The sequence below is a fragment of the Oncorhynchus clarkii genome, chromosome 10 (assembly GCF_045791955.1).
Source record: "Oncorhynchus clarkii lewisi isolate Uvic-CL-2024 chromosome 10, UVic_Ocla_1.0, whole genome shotgun sequence".
Taxonomy (NCBI): domain Eukaryota; kingdom Metazoa; phylum Chordata; class Actinopteri; order Salmoniformes; family Salmonidae; genus Oncorhynchus; species Oncorhynchus clarkii.
Window position 1 is genome coordinate 63,994,923 of NC_092156.1, and position 17,921 is coordinate 64,012,843.

At 43.4% G+C, this 17,921-nt stretch overlaps 1 protein-coding gene across 1 annotated transcript in view; it reads left to right on the forward strand.

The window, feature by feature from the left end:
* The window catches only part of LOC139419710 (vascular endothelial growth factor C-like), a 49,376-nt gene extending 32,015 nt beyond the window's left edge, over window positions 1-17,361 (forward strand). Inside the window, exons 5-7 of the mRNA XM_071169695.1 lie at window positions 7,386-7,498; window positions 13,181-13,571; window positions 17,241-17,361. Coding sequence (XP_071025796.1) covers window positions 7,386-7,498; window positions 13,181-13,571; window positions 17,241-17,352 — 616 coding nt within the window. The 3' untranslated portion in view covers window positions 17,353-17,361. The remainder of the gene's footprint in view (window positions 1-7,385; window positions 7,499-13,180; window positions 13,572-17,240) is intronic.
* The last annotated feature ends 560 nt before the right edge of the window (window positions 17,362-17,921 follow it).

The following is a 17,921-nucleotide window of genomic DNA, read 5'->3' on the forward strand; positions in this document are numbered from 1 at the left end:
AGGAGCAGCAGGGTGGGGACGGCCTGTCAACACCCCAGGGAGAGGAGAGCAAGACCAGGGCTGCACAAGGCAAGCAAACAGGCTTAAGAGCAACACTCCATAAACACTTAGAATATACTATAGACAATGAGCTCATAGCTAAAAACTCAGGCCCAATGTATAACTCTGGAGCCTAGGTATACTCAACAAGGGCCCAGAGTTTTTGACCTGTTTCAGTTTACGTGTTCAGGAAAAACTCCTCGCCCCAAAATTGAATGGCTCATTTCAAACCGAAATAAGAAACTCAACACCAACCGACGTGTTCACTGGCCTTGTCATGTCATGTACTGTCAATTCATAGTCCCTAATGTGACACAATGTTTAGATCAATTGTAAATCTCTGTAAGTCTCATACGTGCGCTTTGTGTACTAACAAGGGATCTTGCTCTCTATTTCTGCTCGGCATTGCGCTGTTACAGTGCGACTAGTGTAAATGTTTATTGCCCTTGTGTCAACCCCACAGACTGAAGGATTAGCCTTTCGCCCGTTCTTGACATGTGCCGGCAAGCCGAGAAATGACTCATTCCCCAAGGTGAAAAACTCTCTTCTAGCAATGCAATGGCAATTGGAACACCATTGATCTGTAAGCCCTAATATTCTCCATGTCCTAAAGCTGTGGTGTTGTTGTGACCGACCAGGGAGGACAGTATTGCCAAGAGAGAGCTGCAGATCGATCCCAGATGAGAGACCTGCTACAGCCAGATCCAGGGCTGCGTTACAAATGGTACCCTATTCCTTTTATAGTGCTCTACTTTTGACCAGGGCCCATAGGGAATAGGGTGCAATTTGGGATGGAGACCAGAGGTCCAGGTCGTGACTACCTGGCTGAAAGATCTATGGCAGGATATGAGCCATGCTACAAGGCTGTTTTGCACGAGCCGTGTCATAGGGGCCAATCAATAGGATAGGTTGAAGCACAATGAATTACAATGTAGGTGTTTTTGGTATGGAAAAGTTTATTTGTGTGTGATTAATGGATAGCATTACCTGACGTAGCAGGATAGCATTACCTGACGAATCTTACCTGACGTGACTAATTGAAATGCCTGGTCCTCTTTATGCCATTGCTGTAAATAAGAATCTGTTCTCAGTCAATTTACCTGGTAAAATAAGGATTAAGTCAAATAAGGCTGAGAGTCCATATTCAGGATGCCTATGATGTTATGACTTATCTGGCTGTGACATCACTACATATCAAATGATGGAATAAAGGTCTTATTTCAGAGGGAATGAAGTTGACAAATGATCAGCCTTCGTCCCCTAAGACCCCGAGTTGGTCCTGGAGTTGTCAGAACTATCCTTCCAGAGAGAGTCAGCAGACCAGTTTATTATTACGTGATATTTTACAGCAGGGGAAGGGGAAAACGCATCATCCCTCGGCGAGTAAGCTGCTCTCTCTCTCTCATACATAGCCAGGCATCGCTCAGCGCTTCGCGTAAGAAAAAGCAGATATGTTCCTAAGGCGAGCAGAACTTTGTTCTGCTAGTATGCATTCTAAATTGCACCCTTTTCCCTTTATGGTGCACTACTTTTGACCTGGGCCCATTTGGCTCTAATCAAAAGTAGTGCCCTATATAGGGAATAGGATGCCATTTGGGACACATCCCTTGTGTTTTTCTTCTTTGCCTTGACACTAAGGGGTGTCTCTTTCCACCATTCCTTTCTGCCTGTAGCTCTAGTGGGGGTATGGTTACATAGCAGCAACAGTTTATGTTATGATTGCGGATATAGAGGCATTAAAGCTGTATACAACATCTAAAAGTGACCTAATGGAGTCTAGTCTAGACCAATCCATCCCCAGAATTATTCTGGATCACAGAAATAGGACCAAATTAAGCTGTGAGGGCATATAATAATTGATTAGTTTGGTCTGCGGATTCAGCTAGCTGCTAAAGACTGATACAGACCCGTGGGTCCAGTAGTAGAGCTCTGATCTTTCTCTGGTCGGTTATTTTCCATGGGCCTTTACTCTTAACTGTTGTGAATGCTCAGGACACACAGACCATTACAAACACAGGTCTCTCAACATGTGTAAGGATCTCACCTATTGATATGAGTAGAAAAATCAGAAGGAGATGCTACGGAATGGTCGTCCAGTTCTGTCGTCATATAAATAGACACGTATCAAAACCTACGGAGAATGCTGTTGTCTGAATGGCAACATCTCATGATCATATAGTATGTAGGCTGCCAGCGTTAACACAATGTGGTCTAATGTTACTTATCAAGACCCAGGGCTAAGAAGGAGCTCTCTACCCTCACACATACTGGACATAATAAACCATTAGAGAGATGAGCTACTCTTCAGAATGAAGAGAAATGCTTTCAACTTGAGAGTGTAAGGTCATCCCAATTCCTCAAATGTCAAATAATAGAGTGTGTGTGAGGTGAAAAGACTGGTAATAATTACGAAAAGTTGGCTAAGAGTTTCTCGCTCCCTTGCTTGTTCTTTGGGATGGAGAATTTGGGAGTTACTCACAGGGGTAATGAAAATAAAATCTCTCTCTGGGATACCGCAGGATAAACAGTTAGCCGTTACCTGAGCGAGAGGAGCAAGGAGGTGCTCATCCGTTATCTAAGATGACGTTTATCCTGGCGTGCGGCTGTCCGTCAGTCGGTGGGGAAAAAAACTCAGTGCCAATAAAACGCTTGATGTCAAGAGACGTAACACAGATGTGCTGCTGAAGCTTTGTTCCTCCCATTTTAAAAGATAAATATCTTTGCTTGAGCTTGTACAGTATGTGTGGGTAAAATGTTGAGTGAAGCTAGTCTTTCTACTCTGAAAGATGAAGGCTTTTTGCAACAGATGCGTAGCTAGTTTTACAGATTGACATTTAATGGGGGACCTATTCAAGAAGAGGACGTTTGACATATGGAATGCTGACGTGCGTACTCTGTAGACCTGTGCCATAAATTGGAGCAGGAAAGGACAATGCAGCAGGTACCGCCAAGACTGCAGAGCTATAAAATATAACATTATGTACAGTGATGCTCTATATCACCAGATCAATTTAACATAAGAAAAGCTACTAAATCAGGTTGATGGCCCGCTAACACATAGTCTACCTTCTATTGTATGCACACAGTTATTATTCATTTCAAATTCATCACATTCCAGAGGAGGCCCTGAACATACCAATCCATTTCTCATAGGAAATATAGACAGTATTTGATTTGCTATATGAATCAAAACAACACATACCACATACAAATCCCATCTTGATATGAATTATAGACAGTAGTTGTACTATATTAATCAAATCACATGCAGCAAAGTTTCCTGGCTGAAGAAGAACTAACATGTTCCTGGGATTACACCAGCCTATGTATTATCAAGGGGGGTGACACCTTGGCTGTCTAAATGGACACGTCTGTTGTGTGTTACGAAAGGTGCACAGTGCACGTGTTGTTAATCAGATTACGTGTCTTCCTACGAAGCCACAAACATGTCAGGAGGGTGATTTTCGTAATTTTTTCAGCCCTTATGAATGTGGTGTCTGCTTAAGCCACTGCGTGTATGGTAATTGAAAGCACATTGACAGTCCCTCAAACGTGTAGAGCTGCCACTGGGCCGTTTCATGGCAGCTTTTATTTCAAATAAGTAGTCAAAAGGATATGTTGTTGTTTTCCGTAGATAATCAACACAAAACTTTAATTTAGCCAACATCTGTTTCCATTGTTGCATTTGAAACAAATGCTTTTGTGAATTCAAAACAGTTTATTTTTTCTGAAATGCTCTAACCACTAACTGTAATTTGTTATCAGGTCGACTAAGCTCACTCTTCACTTTCAAGCAGGGGCACAACATTCACTGGGGACGGGGGGGACGGGGGTCCTGTTCTGAAATTGCATTTTTGTCCCCCACAGTTTTATCATTGGAATGTGATACAAAACAAGGCAACTGTGTGCTTTAGGGCCATGCGGATGCCGTCGAACGGTCGGGTAAGCTGTTTGGATTGTTTGTCTGACTGGATAATTTTTTAAAAATAAAACGAAAGTAGCGCCCCTGTTTTCAAGCATATGGATGCTTACTGTGATTAGCACACCAATTGTGGAATGTCTCAGATATGTTTTTGGAGTTTCAGAGGTTCTGACCTCAAAGAGGCCTGACAAACGTTGTTATTGCGGGGATTTCCATAATAAAAGTGCCCGCCCATCCCCCTTACTCACCCCAACTCCCTCCGTTGACAGAATGTTGTACCAGGGTCATATATCAGACAGGACCTCCATTTAAAGACAGGATGATCTTAGACCTGGGGAGAAGAAGGCAGAAAGAAGGAAAGAGGTGAGAGGGCAAGAACGTGAGATGGGGAAGGTGAAGGAGGCTTCATGCCTCCCTACCTGACTCCCAGGCCTACCTGAACGTTTGTGTATGATAAACCCCTGACCGTGCCACTTGTCTCACTCCCTCACCCCTCTCACCCCATCAACCCCCGACAAAGGGGGCTCAATCAATCGCAGAGAGGGGGTAACCTTAGCTGTTACACCTGTCCACTTTCTCAGTGGGGCTCGGTGCAAAGGTGAGGGGGTGCTTCTTGGGGCAGGGATTGGCGGCTTGGAGCGGGGCATGGGTCTGGGTCCTCCTGTCCCTTATAGTGGACTCAGTCAGCTTGAGGCTGAACCCCTGCACCCCTGCCTGCTGGGGTTGATATTGGGGTGATATATTAGAGATCAGATCTGATATTGGGGTGATATATTAGAGATCAGGTTTGATTTTGGGGTGTAACAGTATACTTGAGATCAGATCTGATATTGGGGTGTTATTTTAGAGATCAGGTTTGATTTCGGGGTGATATTTTACAGATCAGGTCTGATATTTGGGTGATATTGAGGGTGATGCCCTGGTCGTTCGTTGAGCTGCCTGACTGGACCATTTAAATCAAACTGCCAGAGCAGAGGGGGAGACGGAGGGGGAAACAGATGTAGAGACTGGAGGGGAGACGGAGGTTGAGATGGAGGGGGAGAGTCATAAATCACTACCAGAGAAGGGTAAGACCTGCTTTTTCACTTCCATGAGGAAACAAATGGTCTACATTTTCATGGAGAAAAAAAGTTCCACTGTCAAGCCGTTAGTTTGCCTCTCGCACAGCTTGTGTATGGTTGGCATTTCCTCAGGACAGAGTTATAGAAAAAGGATATATTACTGAACCAGAGGCCCGTTTTTTAACAGTGGGTTTGCCCTTACAACTGCACTGACCAGCTGAATGCACTGTAACACTTTACACAGTTGTACTGCACGTCGAATGAAGCCTTAGACCTGCGTGCACTCACAGTACGGTGGCTAGTTACGCAAGTGTGCGTCGAACGCAGCTTTATCAAACTGTTTAGGAATGTTCCATGCTGAGGGTAGTAGAGTTTGTTAGCATTTTTGCACCTAAACACATGAAGCTTCAAGTGTGAGTTCCAGGAGCTACAGCGGAAACCTCAGCTCTAGCACAGCACCTACCCTGGTGTGTAGCACACCGGAAAGTAAACACAATCATTAGTTTCATACACTTGTTTTCTTTACCGTTCCCACCTGCTCCATTCATATTCTCCACCCTCTTGAAAGGATGACAACAACAATCCCCCATAGAGGCGCTAAGTGCTATTTGTTGGCTCTCTCTTCAGAGGCTGAATGGAGCTAATGTGGTTCTCTTTTCAGTTCCTATAAGTAAATCAATCAATTGAAATAAATGCATTAGGCCGTAATCTATGGATTTCACAAGACGGGGCAGGGGCGCAGCCAATCAGGGGCGCAGCCAATCAGGGGCCCAGCCAATCAGAATGAGTTTTTCCCCACAAAAGGGCTGTAAAACAGACAGAAATACTCCTCAGTATGTTCAGTGTAAATACCAATTCACTTCAATACATTTTAACTGGATATACTGCCATTTTATGTTTGTGTCCAAGCTCTTGCAATTCTACTGCTGTTGCATTCATGTGGGTTAGATGTCGCATAACAACAGTCCTTCTCCATATGAAGCTTATATAGAAGTGTTTTAAATGCATCTTCGATAGTACAAACATTTCACTCCACAACTTCACCCTGCTGAGAGCTATCCCTTTCCTTTCACAGCAGTTAAAGCAGCCAGAATCAAGTTTAGCTTGGAATGCGGCCGTGCTTCCACTGGCCAGCGGTTGTACTGTAGCACGAGCCGCGCGTTTGTCTCAGAGCAACAAGGCAGATGGATGCAGCTGACACTGGCTCTGATAAAGTCCGTGTGGGTCGGTTGCCAGTATGTGATTTCAACTGGACTCTCAGCAGTGGTCTAGCCTAATGTGTAACAGTATGAGAAAAAGCAAAGCACTGGGCTCCGAAGTGGATGATATCAGAAATGTCAAAAACTAAATAGACCCATATTGGTCTGGCAAGTGTCAGATGTGCATGTGAAACACGCTGGCCACGATGGTCAGTCATTTGTCGAATGTGTTTTGTCAATGGAAAGCCAATGGAAAGTGTGTGAGTAGGGAGAGAGAGAGAGAGAGAGAGAGAGAGAGAGAGAGAGAGAGAGAGAGAGAGAGAGAGAGAGAGAGAGAGAGAGAGAGAGAGAGAGAGAGAGAGAGAGAGAGAGAGAGAGAGAGAGAGAGAGAGAGAGAGAGAGAGAGAGAGAGAGAGAGAGAGAGAGAGAGAGAGAGAGAGAGAGAGAGAGAGAGAGAGTCTCAGAATCAGAATCATGTGGCGTGTGTGCCAGCCTCACCATGTGCTTCGAGTTAGAGCGACAGACAGTGTCTCCGGTTTTGATCCTCTTCACTTTCCTCCCCCTAAATGATTCGTTGACAGATCCAAGGGCGATTGAAGTGTTACGTTCTAAAGTATTACTATGTGGAGTGGAAGGAAGCTCAAGAAGAGGTGAATGCAGCTCTAATCTAAAGTGAAGGGTCTTACCAATGCTAACCAATGTTTACTAGGCTACCAAATATATTCTTCTTACTTTTTTTCCATTGCTTTCCATTGTCTTCCCGAGAGTCCTCTCTCTTTGATGGTTGTTTGTCTAAACTCAGCCAATCAGCATCCCTCTTATCTTTAAGGGGGCAGAAATGTTTCATGTCATCAGACCCAATTGGCTTATTCACTCTCACTCTAAGATAGATGTGCTGAAAACCCTTAAAATAGCACTATCAGTCCAGCCCTGTCACATTTCATCCAACAACCAAAACAACATCAAATGCTACATAGCTTAGTGTCGTTTGGGCCAGGTTAATAAATGTCGATGAAGTGAGGAATTCCCTCTCCAGCTACTGGCACCCAAATGGCACCCTATTCCCTATATAGTGCACTACTTTTGACCAGGGCCCATATGGCTCTGGTCAACAGCCTCTGTCTGTCGGTTTCCTCCTCTTCTAATACTGTTTTCCCCTTACAGATGTCTGGTAGCCAATAAAACCTGCCCAAAGAACCACAGCTGGAGCAACCGCTTGTGCAGATGTATGGCGGTGCAACGTGACACCCCTCCCCCACCCCAGATACAACACTCGGGTGAGTAGGCCCTCGTACTGATGCTGATACTGCACTTGTTGCACAACTGAATTACCGCTTATTAGACTGAATTACCACTTATTAGACTGAATCACCGCTTATTAGACTGAATTAGCTACCGCTTATTAGACTGAATTACAGCTTATTAGACTGAACTACAGCTAACTAGGCTGAATTACCACTTATTAGAGTGAATTACCGCTTATTAGACTGGATTATCGTTTTTCGACTGAATTAGCTACCGCTTATTAGGCTGAATTACCATTTATTAGATTAAATTAACACATATTAGACTGAATTGCTGCTTATTAGACTGAATTAGCTACTACTTATTAGACTTAATTACCTGTTAATAGACTGAATTACAGTTTATTAGTCTGAAATACAGCTTATTAGACTGAATGAGCTACTGGTTATTAGACTGAATTAACTACCACTTATTAGACTGAAATACCGCTTATCAGACTGAATTAGCCACTGCTTATCAGACTGAATTAGCCACTGCTTATCAGGCTGAATTAGCTACTACGTATTAGACTGAATTACCGCTTATCAGACTGAATTAGCTACTGCGTAGTAGACTGAATTACCTCTTATTAGACTGAATTACCGCTTATCAGACTAAATTAGCTACTGCTTATTAGACTGAATTACCGTTTATCAGACTGAAATAGCTACTGCGTATTAGACTAAATTACCGCTTATTAGACTGAATTAGCTACTGCTTATTAGACTGAATTACCGTTTATCAGACTGAATTAGCTACTGCGTAGTAGACTGAATTACCTCTTATTAGACTGAATTAGCTAATGCTTATTAGGCTGAATTACCATTTATCAGACTGAATTAGCTACTGCTTATGAGACTGAATTACCGTTTATCAGACTGAATTATCTATTGCGTATTAGACTGAATTACCTCTTATCAGACTGAATTAGCTACTGCTAATTAGGCTGAATTACAGCTTATTAGACTGAATTACCGCTTATCAGACTGAATTAGCTACTGCGTATAAGACTGAATTACCGCTTATTAGACTGAATTAGCTACTGGTTATTAGGCTGAATTACTGCTTATTAGACTGAATTACCTCTAAATGTGGTGAATTAGGTTTCTCTTTGAGTTCAATATTACTAAGATAGGCTGTTCTGAGGGTGTCCTAGTTGTGGTATGGATTGAAATGTGGAGTCAAGAGAATGTGTTGTGCACGATTTAACTGTCTTTTAATGGCCTCTTACAAGACTGTGACAGAGTGAAGCGACATGCTAGAGTATCATAAAGAAACAAAAACGGACACAGAGAAGGACAATGTGCTCTTGGTTTTCTACAACAGCCCTCAAAATCCTCACAGAGACACAGACCAGCACTTGAGTCTCTTCAACAACTCACCAACAAGAGAACAACTCATTCCACTCCACTCAATGTGACGCGAGAACGTACCCGTGATCCCCATACCCTATTTACAACCCAAGTCCACTTTTTCTCTAAGGCAGATGTTGAAAGCACCCAGTGAGTTGTCACTATGAAAACACAACATGGCAGTTGTTTTTCAGTAGACGTGGCTACGCAGTAGAGAGAACAAATGAGAGACAGAAGAATTCAAAAAGAATCCCAGAGCACTGGATTCCATGGCTTCGTCCCAAATGCAACCCTATTCCCTTTATAGTGCACTACTTTTGACCAGGACCCATAGTGGACTATGTAGGGAATAGGGTGTCCTTTGGGACTAAACCCATGGCTCGCGCCACTCTACCCCAGCCACAAAATGTTTATGAAGCACTGAAAGCAGGAAGCCAATCAAACAACTCTGTTGTTGCATGAAAGTTAATCTCTCTTAACAGACCTTGGCTTCAAAGTTTACTTACTCATATTAAAAAGCGTCTGGGTAAATTGGGAACATCGAGCCATCAAGATTTGGTTTAATGGGGGGGGATCACCCTTTTTCATCAGCTGATATTGACTTTATGATCAAAGCATAGCTTTATCATGCAGTTGCCAGATTAAAGAAGGTGTTGGTCATCTGTAGGTTTACTACATTTACTGGCTGACAATTCATTGAATTTCTCATTGATTATCATTCAACCCCATTGCCATGTTCTATAATTTGATGGAACCCAAAGAAACACTTAGCTAGGCCTATATCTTCCACATTACAGACTAATAATTCAACGAGAGGACTCGATAGCAATAGTCATATGAGAGCAGCAGAGCTGATTTGGGTTTCCTCTTCACACTAATCAACGTTGACAGGCCCAATCAGAGGTAGATCAAGAAGCTTAGAGATGCGTGCTCTGCTCTACTCCGCTCACAGGGACAGTTTATCCCAAATGGCCACATTTGAGACGCAACCATGGAATAGAATGCCTCCGCTATGCAGTCAGAGGCTCCCCAGGTCAGTATGAAACACCAACTGAAGTCTTCAGAGGAACAGACACCAAAACCCTAGAGCTGGACAGTTATAGCGCCTGTTTAATATACAGTTGGGGTCATTACTCCTATAGGGGATTAGGACTTTGATTTAAGGGAGACAGATACGTCATTGTGCCGTGGTTAATGTCCGTCCGGATTGAACCATCATCTAGAGTGCGGTATCATTCACAGAGGGAGGTGAGGTAGCTAGACCTGGGTTTTGTTTTTCATTGGTTCGACTGCATCAGGGTTGTCACTAATGACTAATAGAGGACTCTCTCTCCTATTTCTCTGCGGTCACATCCTCTTGCATGAAGAGAGTGAGTGATTGAGTGAGAGTGAGAGAAAATGAGAGTGAGAGTAAAGTAGAGCGAGAGAAAGAAAGAGAAGAGAGAGCGTGTGTGAAGAGGTAATGAACGTTTTATTTATTTTCTACCACGTCTCAAGGTTTGTGGTGATCTCATAAGTCACATAAGTGATGGTAGTTATGGGTGACTCCCTCTGCAAATCAACCAGAGTTTGGATGTCAGCTAGATCCTTACTCCCGCCTGTCTCTCTGTCTTATCTCTTCAGATAAGCAGAACATTGGCTTATAATGATCTCTACCCAAGACAGAGGAGCTGGAGATCCGTGAGAGACCTTTCTAGCTCCATTAACTACAGTACACTACCTCCCTGACGATCACAGAGACACCGTCGACACATCGTTAATTGCGGTCGACGTCAGCGGGCACAGTGTCAATCTTCTGTGAAAAACTGTTTAAAGAAAAAAGTTGACTTGGATGCCACTGAAAATGTGGTGATTATTTTCAGATTGCGAAGTTGTTGGACCGTTCCAAATCAAGCCAAACTTGATGAATGATTTACTGTAAATGCAACTCAATAATTGACAACTGACATTGATTCATGATTCATGATAAACCACAGTGCAACATTATGCATATTCAAGCATACCCCATGAGGGATACTTGACCAATTTTCGGATGTGTTATTGAATAGCATCAATCACTAAAGGCTCATGAATTATGAATTTATAGTTTGTTCAAAGTGGAAATGTATTTTTCTCTTTGTCTGAAGCACCACAACAGCCCCATATGCAAGCAAACAGTCCATTAATGTGTTAGGGTTAGAAAACCTCGCTGTGGTAAACATCTCCACGCGTTGCCATCGCAATCTGGGTCTGTTCATCAGCAAACACATAAACACAGAAACGACAGGAATTTAGTTCCTGACTACAGCCAAATCTCTCTCTCTCTCTCTCTGGAAGATATCCCATTCGTTTATTCACCCGTGTTGTAAAGAAAACATCTGTTTGCTCCACTGGGGGGGAAATATATTGTGAGGAATTTAGGGCAGGAATGCTCATTCTATTCAATCTATCTCCAATAGTTTGCTGCTGTGATGTCAAACAACATCTCTAGCTTTCAAGTCTGCAGAATACTGGTATGTTCTTCATATGTACAGATACAGGATCTAAATTTGACCAGTTTCTCACAGCAGGAAAATAATCCTGCAGCAACAGCAAATATAGAGGTTGATACATTTTTAGTTAGGGCAAATTAAGTCGGACATTTTTAAGTGGGAATTACAAACTTTAGAAGCTTTTAAAACCTTGAATACATTACGAGTTTGCATTTCCTGCTGTACAGGACATTTCCTGCAACAAGAGGGTGATCAAATTAAGATCCTACATCTGTAAGCTCTTGAGAAAAGTGTTCCATACCATCCGATCCAGGGGGTTACAACATCAACGTCTCCACACAGACGACTAGCCGAAAATAGAACATTTCACAATCTGTTAACAAGTGCTGACAACTCACAAATGATAGCAACCAGGGATATAAAACACATCTGTCTTTAGAACACCTGCATGTGTTCAGATCAGATCACATCCTGCCTCTTCCTGGGTTGGGGTCAATTCCATTCCGATTCAGGAAGTGCCTCCTGAATTGACTGAATGGAAATATAACTAACCTCAACCCTGGTCTCTCAATAAGAATATGGTGAACTGACATGGAAATGCTAAATGTGTGTAATGTGTATGTTTTTATGCTTTTAATGTATGTTTTTATGTCTGTTCTTATCCTTTCAATGCCAAAGTGAGTGCCAAAGCCAATTTTCAATTTTGTGCAAACCTAATGGGCAATAAAGTTTTGTAATGTACACTGAACAAAAATATAAGTGCAACATGTCCCATGTTTCATGAGCTGAAATAAAAGATCCCAAAAATGTTCCATAATATTATGCATAAACAGCTTATTTCTCTCACATTTCTTTGCACAAATTTGTTTATTTCCATGTTAGTGAGTATTTCTCCTTTGCCAAGATAATCCATCCACTTGACAGGTGTGGCATGTCAACAAGCTGTAGAAGGTCACTCTAAAATGTGCAGTTTTGTCACACAACACAATGCCACAGATGTCTCAGGTTCTGACTGCAGGAATGTAAACTAGAGCTGTTGCCAGATAATTGAAGGTTCATTTCTCTACAATAAGCCACCTCCAATGTCGTTTTAGAGAATTTGGCAGTACATCCAACCGACCTCACAACCGCAGACCACGTGAATGAGGTTGTTGCTCATGTCAATGTTGTGAACAGAGTGCCCTATGGCATTGGGGCACTCTGTTGGGTTATGGTATGGGCAGGCATAAGCTACGGACAACAAACGCAATTGTATTTTATCAATGGCAATTTGAATGCACAGAGATACTGTGATGATATCCTGAGGCCCATTGTCATTCCATTCATCCACCGCCATCACCTCATGTTTTAGCCTGATCTGTACACAATTCCTGGAAGCTGAAAATGTGCCTACTCACCGGACATGTCACCCATTGAGCATGTTTGAGATGCTGTGGATCGACGTGTACGACAGCGTGTTCCAGTTCCCGCCGAATTACCAGCAACTTCTCACAGCCATTGGAGAGGAATGGGACAACATTCCACAGGCCACAATCAACAGCCTGATCAACTCTATGCGAAGGAGATGGTTTGTGCTGCATGAGGCAAACGGTGGTCACACCAGATACTGACTGGTTTTCTGATCCACACCAGATACTGACTCATTTTCTGATCCACACCCCTACCTTTTTTTTTTAAAGGTCTGTGACCAACAGTCACGTGAAATCCATAGATTAGGGCCTAATGAATTTATTTCAGTTGACTAATTTCCTATGAACAGTAACTCAGTAAAATCTTTGAAATGGTTGCATGTTGTGTTTATATTTTTGTTCAGTATAATTCCAATCTAATCTCCTCCTCTGTATCTCTCTAGACTCGTTTGAAGCGGATGTCTGCGGGTCAGATAAGGAGTTGGACGAGGAGACGTGTCAGTGTGTTTGCAGGCGACAGCTCCGGGCCTCGGGCGCATGCGGACCCCACCGCTACCTGGATAAGAACACGTGCCAGTGTGTGTGTAAGACGCTCCCATCGTCCTGTGGGCCACACCAGCTTTTCAATAAAGACACGTGCCAGTGTGTGTGTAAGAAGCTCCCATCGTCCTGTAGGCCGCACCAGCTTTTCAATAAAGACACGTGCCAGTGCTCCTGCGCCAGGACGTGCCCCAAGCACCAGCCGCTCAACCGCACCAAGTGTGCCTGCGAGTGCAACGAGTCACCCAACAGGTGCTTCCTGAAAGGCAAAAGGTTCCACCAGGCCACCTGCAGGTAAATACAGCTTGATGATGATGATGATGATGATGGTGATGGTGAGGATGGATGAGAAGGATTGTTGAAAAGGAGGAGGAGGACGACATGGAGAAAGGTAAAGAATGGAGGATAGGGATGATGATGACATTCCAAATTGCTACCGGGACAGCCTTTTCAGGTCTTTTCAGAGCATATTTCCATAGCAGACCATATACATTAGCATAGTCATTGGTAATTCAGGTAGCCAGTCAAGACGAAGGACTGAAGGGGGGGATGAACATCTCCTCCGTTGAGCAATGTGGAAAGAAGAGACTAAGTGACTTAGAGGAGAGTGTGGTTTGGAGCGTTCCTGACTTATTAATGGCATTCCAGTTCCAGTTGAACCCAGTACTCTACTGGAGACGAGACTAGGGCATAGGGCTCTTGGCCAAAGTAGTGCACTAAATAGGGAACAGGGTGCCATTTGGGACGCAGCCTAGGTAGAAGTCCTGTTAGATCCATGCCGCGAAGCCAAAAGGCTGTACCACAGCTGTGTTTGCCAAACCCTAAAATGACATGGCCTGTGTAAGACTAACCCTCTCCAGCTGGTGTGTAGCAGAGCCATGCTTCCAGACTCTGGGTAACGGAGAGAATGTATGCGGCCGCACATCCAGAGCTGTGGCGTGTTCTATCACTGACACTAACAAAGCTAGAATGACGGGCTCAAATAGAACGTGAAGAGTTATTATGTCAGCAAACCACTGGAATATATGAATTATGTTAACTGATGACTACAATTGAGGACTCAAAAACATGTCTATTTGCACACAGGGAAACTCATATGAACTGCTATACTATATAGACTACATGGCCAAAAGTATGTGGACGGACCTTCAAATTTGTGGATTCAGCTATTTCCACACTCGTTGCTGGCATGTGTATAAAATTGAGCACACAGCCATGTAATCTCCATAGACAAACATTGTCAGTAGAATGGCCCGTACTTAAGAGCTCAGTGACTTTCAACGTGGCACCGTCATAGGATGCCACCTTTCCAACAAGTCAGTTCGTCAAATTTCTGCCCCGGTCAATTGTAAGTGCTGTTATTGTGCAATGGAAACATCTAGAAGCAAAGTGGTAGGCCACATAAGCTCACAGAACAGGACCGTCAAGTGGTGAAGCATGTACCGAGTAAAAATCATCTGTCCCTGGTTGCAACCCTCACTACCGAGTTCAAAACTGCCTCTGGAAGCAATGTCAGCACAAGAGCTGTTCGTCGGGAGCTTCATGAAATGTGTTTCAATGGCGAGCAGCTGCACACAAGCCTAAGATCACCATGCCAGGCGTTGGCTGGAGTGGTGTAAGACTCGCCGCCTATGGAGGAGTGGAAACGTGTTCTCTGGAGTGATGAATCACACTTCACCATCTGGCAGTCCTACGGATGAATCTGGGTTTGGTGGATTCCAGGAAAAGGCTACCTGTCCGAATGGATAGTGCCACCTGTAAAGTTTGGTGGAGGAGGAATAATGGTCTGGGTCTGTATTTCATGGTTTGGGCTAGGCCCCTTAGTTTCAGTGAAGGGAAATCTTAACGCTACAGCATACAATGACTTTCTAGACAATTCTGTGCTTCACACTTTGTGGCAACAGTTTTGGGAAGGCCCTTTCCTGTTTCAGCATGACAATGCCCCAGTGCGGCCTCCCGGGTGGCGCAGTGGTTAAGGGCGCTGTACTGCAGCTGTGCCATCAGAGACTCTGGGTTCGCGCCCAGGCTCTGTCGTAACCGGCCGCAACCGGGAGGACCGTGTGGCGACGCACAATTGGCATAGCGTCGTCCGGGTTAGGGAGGGCTTGGCCGGTAGGGATGTCCTTGTCTCATTGTGCACCAGTGACTCCTGTGGCGGGCCGGGCGCAGTGCGCGCTAACCAAGGTTGCCAGGTGCACGGTGTTTCCTCCGACACATTGGTGCGGCTGGCTTCCGGGTTGGATGCGCGCTGTGTTAATAAGAAGCAGTGCGGCTTGGTTGGATTGTGTATCAGAGGACGCATGACTTTCAACCTTCGTCTCTCCCGAGTCCGTATGGGAGTTGTAGCGATGAGACAAGATAGTAGCTACTAAAACAATTGGATACCATGAAATTGGGGAGAAAAAGGGGTAAAAAAAAAAGAATAAAATAAAATTTAAAAAAGACAATACCCCAGTGTACAAAGTGAGGTCCATACAGAAATGGTTTGTCGAGATCAGTGTGGAAGAACTTGACTGGCCTACGCAGAGCCCTGACCTCAACCCCATCGAAGACCTTTTGGAAGAATTGGAACGACGACTGCAAACCAGGCCCGACCTCACTAATGCTCTTGTGGCTGAATGGAAGCAAGTACACGCAATGTTCCAACATCTAATGGAAAGCCTTCCCAGAAGAGTGGAGGCTGTTATAGCAGCAAAGGGGGGACCAACTCCATATGAATGCCCATGACTTTGGAATGAGATGTTCGACGAGCAAGTGTCCACATACCTTTGGCCATTTAGTGTATATATGTTGGTGACATGACATCGCATGACTGGTAGTCATACATGTTCATTTTCCAGATGCCCTCACACACAAATTGGACATAAATAATTTTAATTTCAAAGCTGACAACTGCTTTATTTTTAGAAGTCTGCAAGGAGAGAAGTCCTGTGAATACAAATCCGCCCAGGGTTGTAAATGAACTTGCAGTCCTGCACATTACACTGCGATAAAAACACTGGAATAAAGGCTGCCCATTTACCAGTGATCTCACTCAGGTTACGCTGCCAGTTCTGCTCCTGTGGTCTTAAACCAGTGCCAGGGTGATAAACTATACCCAGTTAGTCAATATGAGCCCTCGTTAAGGGCTTGGTGTTCATCGGTTACAGTACAACATATTTCACTGGCAAATAAAAGGTTTCACTGCCTCACTGCTGTAAGTTAACTGCTAGTTCCCCCTGCCTGAAGGAACAACCCACAACCCCTTGTAAAACCACGTTAATATGATTTATGACTATCCATCTGCAGTAAGGATCCAATGTCGGGAACACGGCCGATAGAAGAGAATCCGTTTTCGTTTATTCCTGTTTTTATTTGATACCAAACTTACTAGAAAAGGTTAATTTCCCGAAGAAAATGTGTGTTATTGATTTCAACCCCAACTGAGGGAGTTTTTGTCAGACACCTGAGGGACTTCCTTATATCCATGCCATACCAGGTTGTACCTAATAGGACAAATATTAAAAGACAGAGTATGCCAGAATTGAGTAATAACAATGTGTCTTTATACATATTGTTAAAACTCCTGCACATTACATGATTTAAAGGGAAATTTAAAAAAATGCAACTTCATATTCATCCTCTCCAGCACCACCCCAACCTTAACATGTCTGAAAATGGCGCATTTCTGTGTTTTGTAGTAAAATATATAGAGGGACGTAAGTGTTTTCAATGACATCTTCGGTGTGCATCATGTGATTTTAACCAACTATGAGTATTGCCTACTATTTGCCTACTAATTGTCTACTAATAGTCATCTAATTGGACGATGATGTCATCTTCCTTTTTTTACTACAAACATAGAAACACGACATTTTCCCATAGGTTGGGGAATTGATGTTGATGTTGGGGTGGTGCTGGAGATGATGAATTGTTTTAAAATGTTCCTTTAACATGAATGGTCTTTGTCTTCCCCTACTGTAGTTGCTACGGACCACCTTGTGACGTGCGGAGGAATCGGCGCTGTGCATCAGGTTTTTACTTCAGTGAGGAGGTCTGCCGGTGCGTACCAACATACTGGAGAAGACAGGATTAACTTTGAGTTATGCAGCTGACCTGCTAACCGATTATAACGATTAGAATATATTATGCTAGCCGCAATCGTGTGGAGAAGTACCTAACCTGGACCTAGGTCGGGAAATGGTTGAAAGGACACCGAGTTTGTGGGCTACTTTGGAATTATAAAGTGGCACTTGGGACATATTATGGACATATTGATGTGAACCCCAAATATCATGAGAGGATCTAATGAAAAGACTAAAGGATGGGGAGCAATTTTGTATTTGTTTGTTATTCGTATGTCAGATATTGATGATATAATTTATTGCCACTAAATGTTTGCCACCTCGTTGTCTATTGCCATTTCAATCTTTCCAAGAAAATACACTGTGATCAATATGTGTGTATCATGTGATGCCTCTTTAAAATTAAAGTTGTATATTGTTAACTTATTTCTAATCTAGTTTATCATATTGAATTGGAGTTACTGATTGTAAATAACTAATGTACACACGTATCTTACAATTATGATCTTATGGCAGGCTATATTTACGCAACAAAAAAACGTCATTTAAATTTCCATTATGAATTAACGCAAAATAGCAT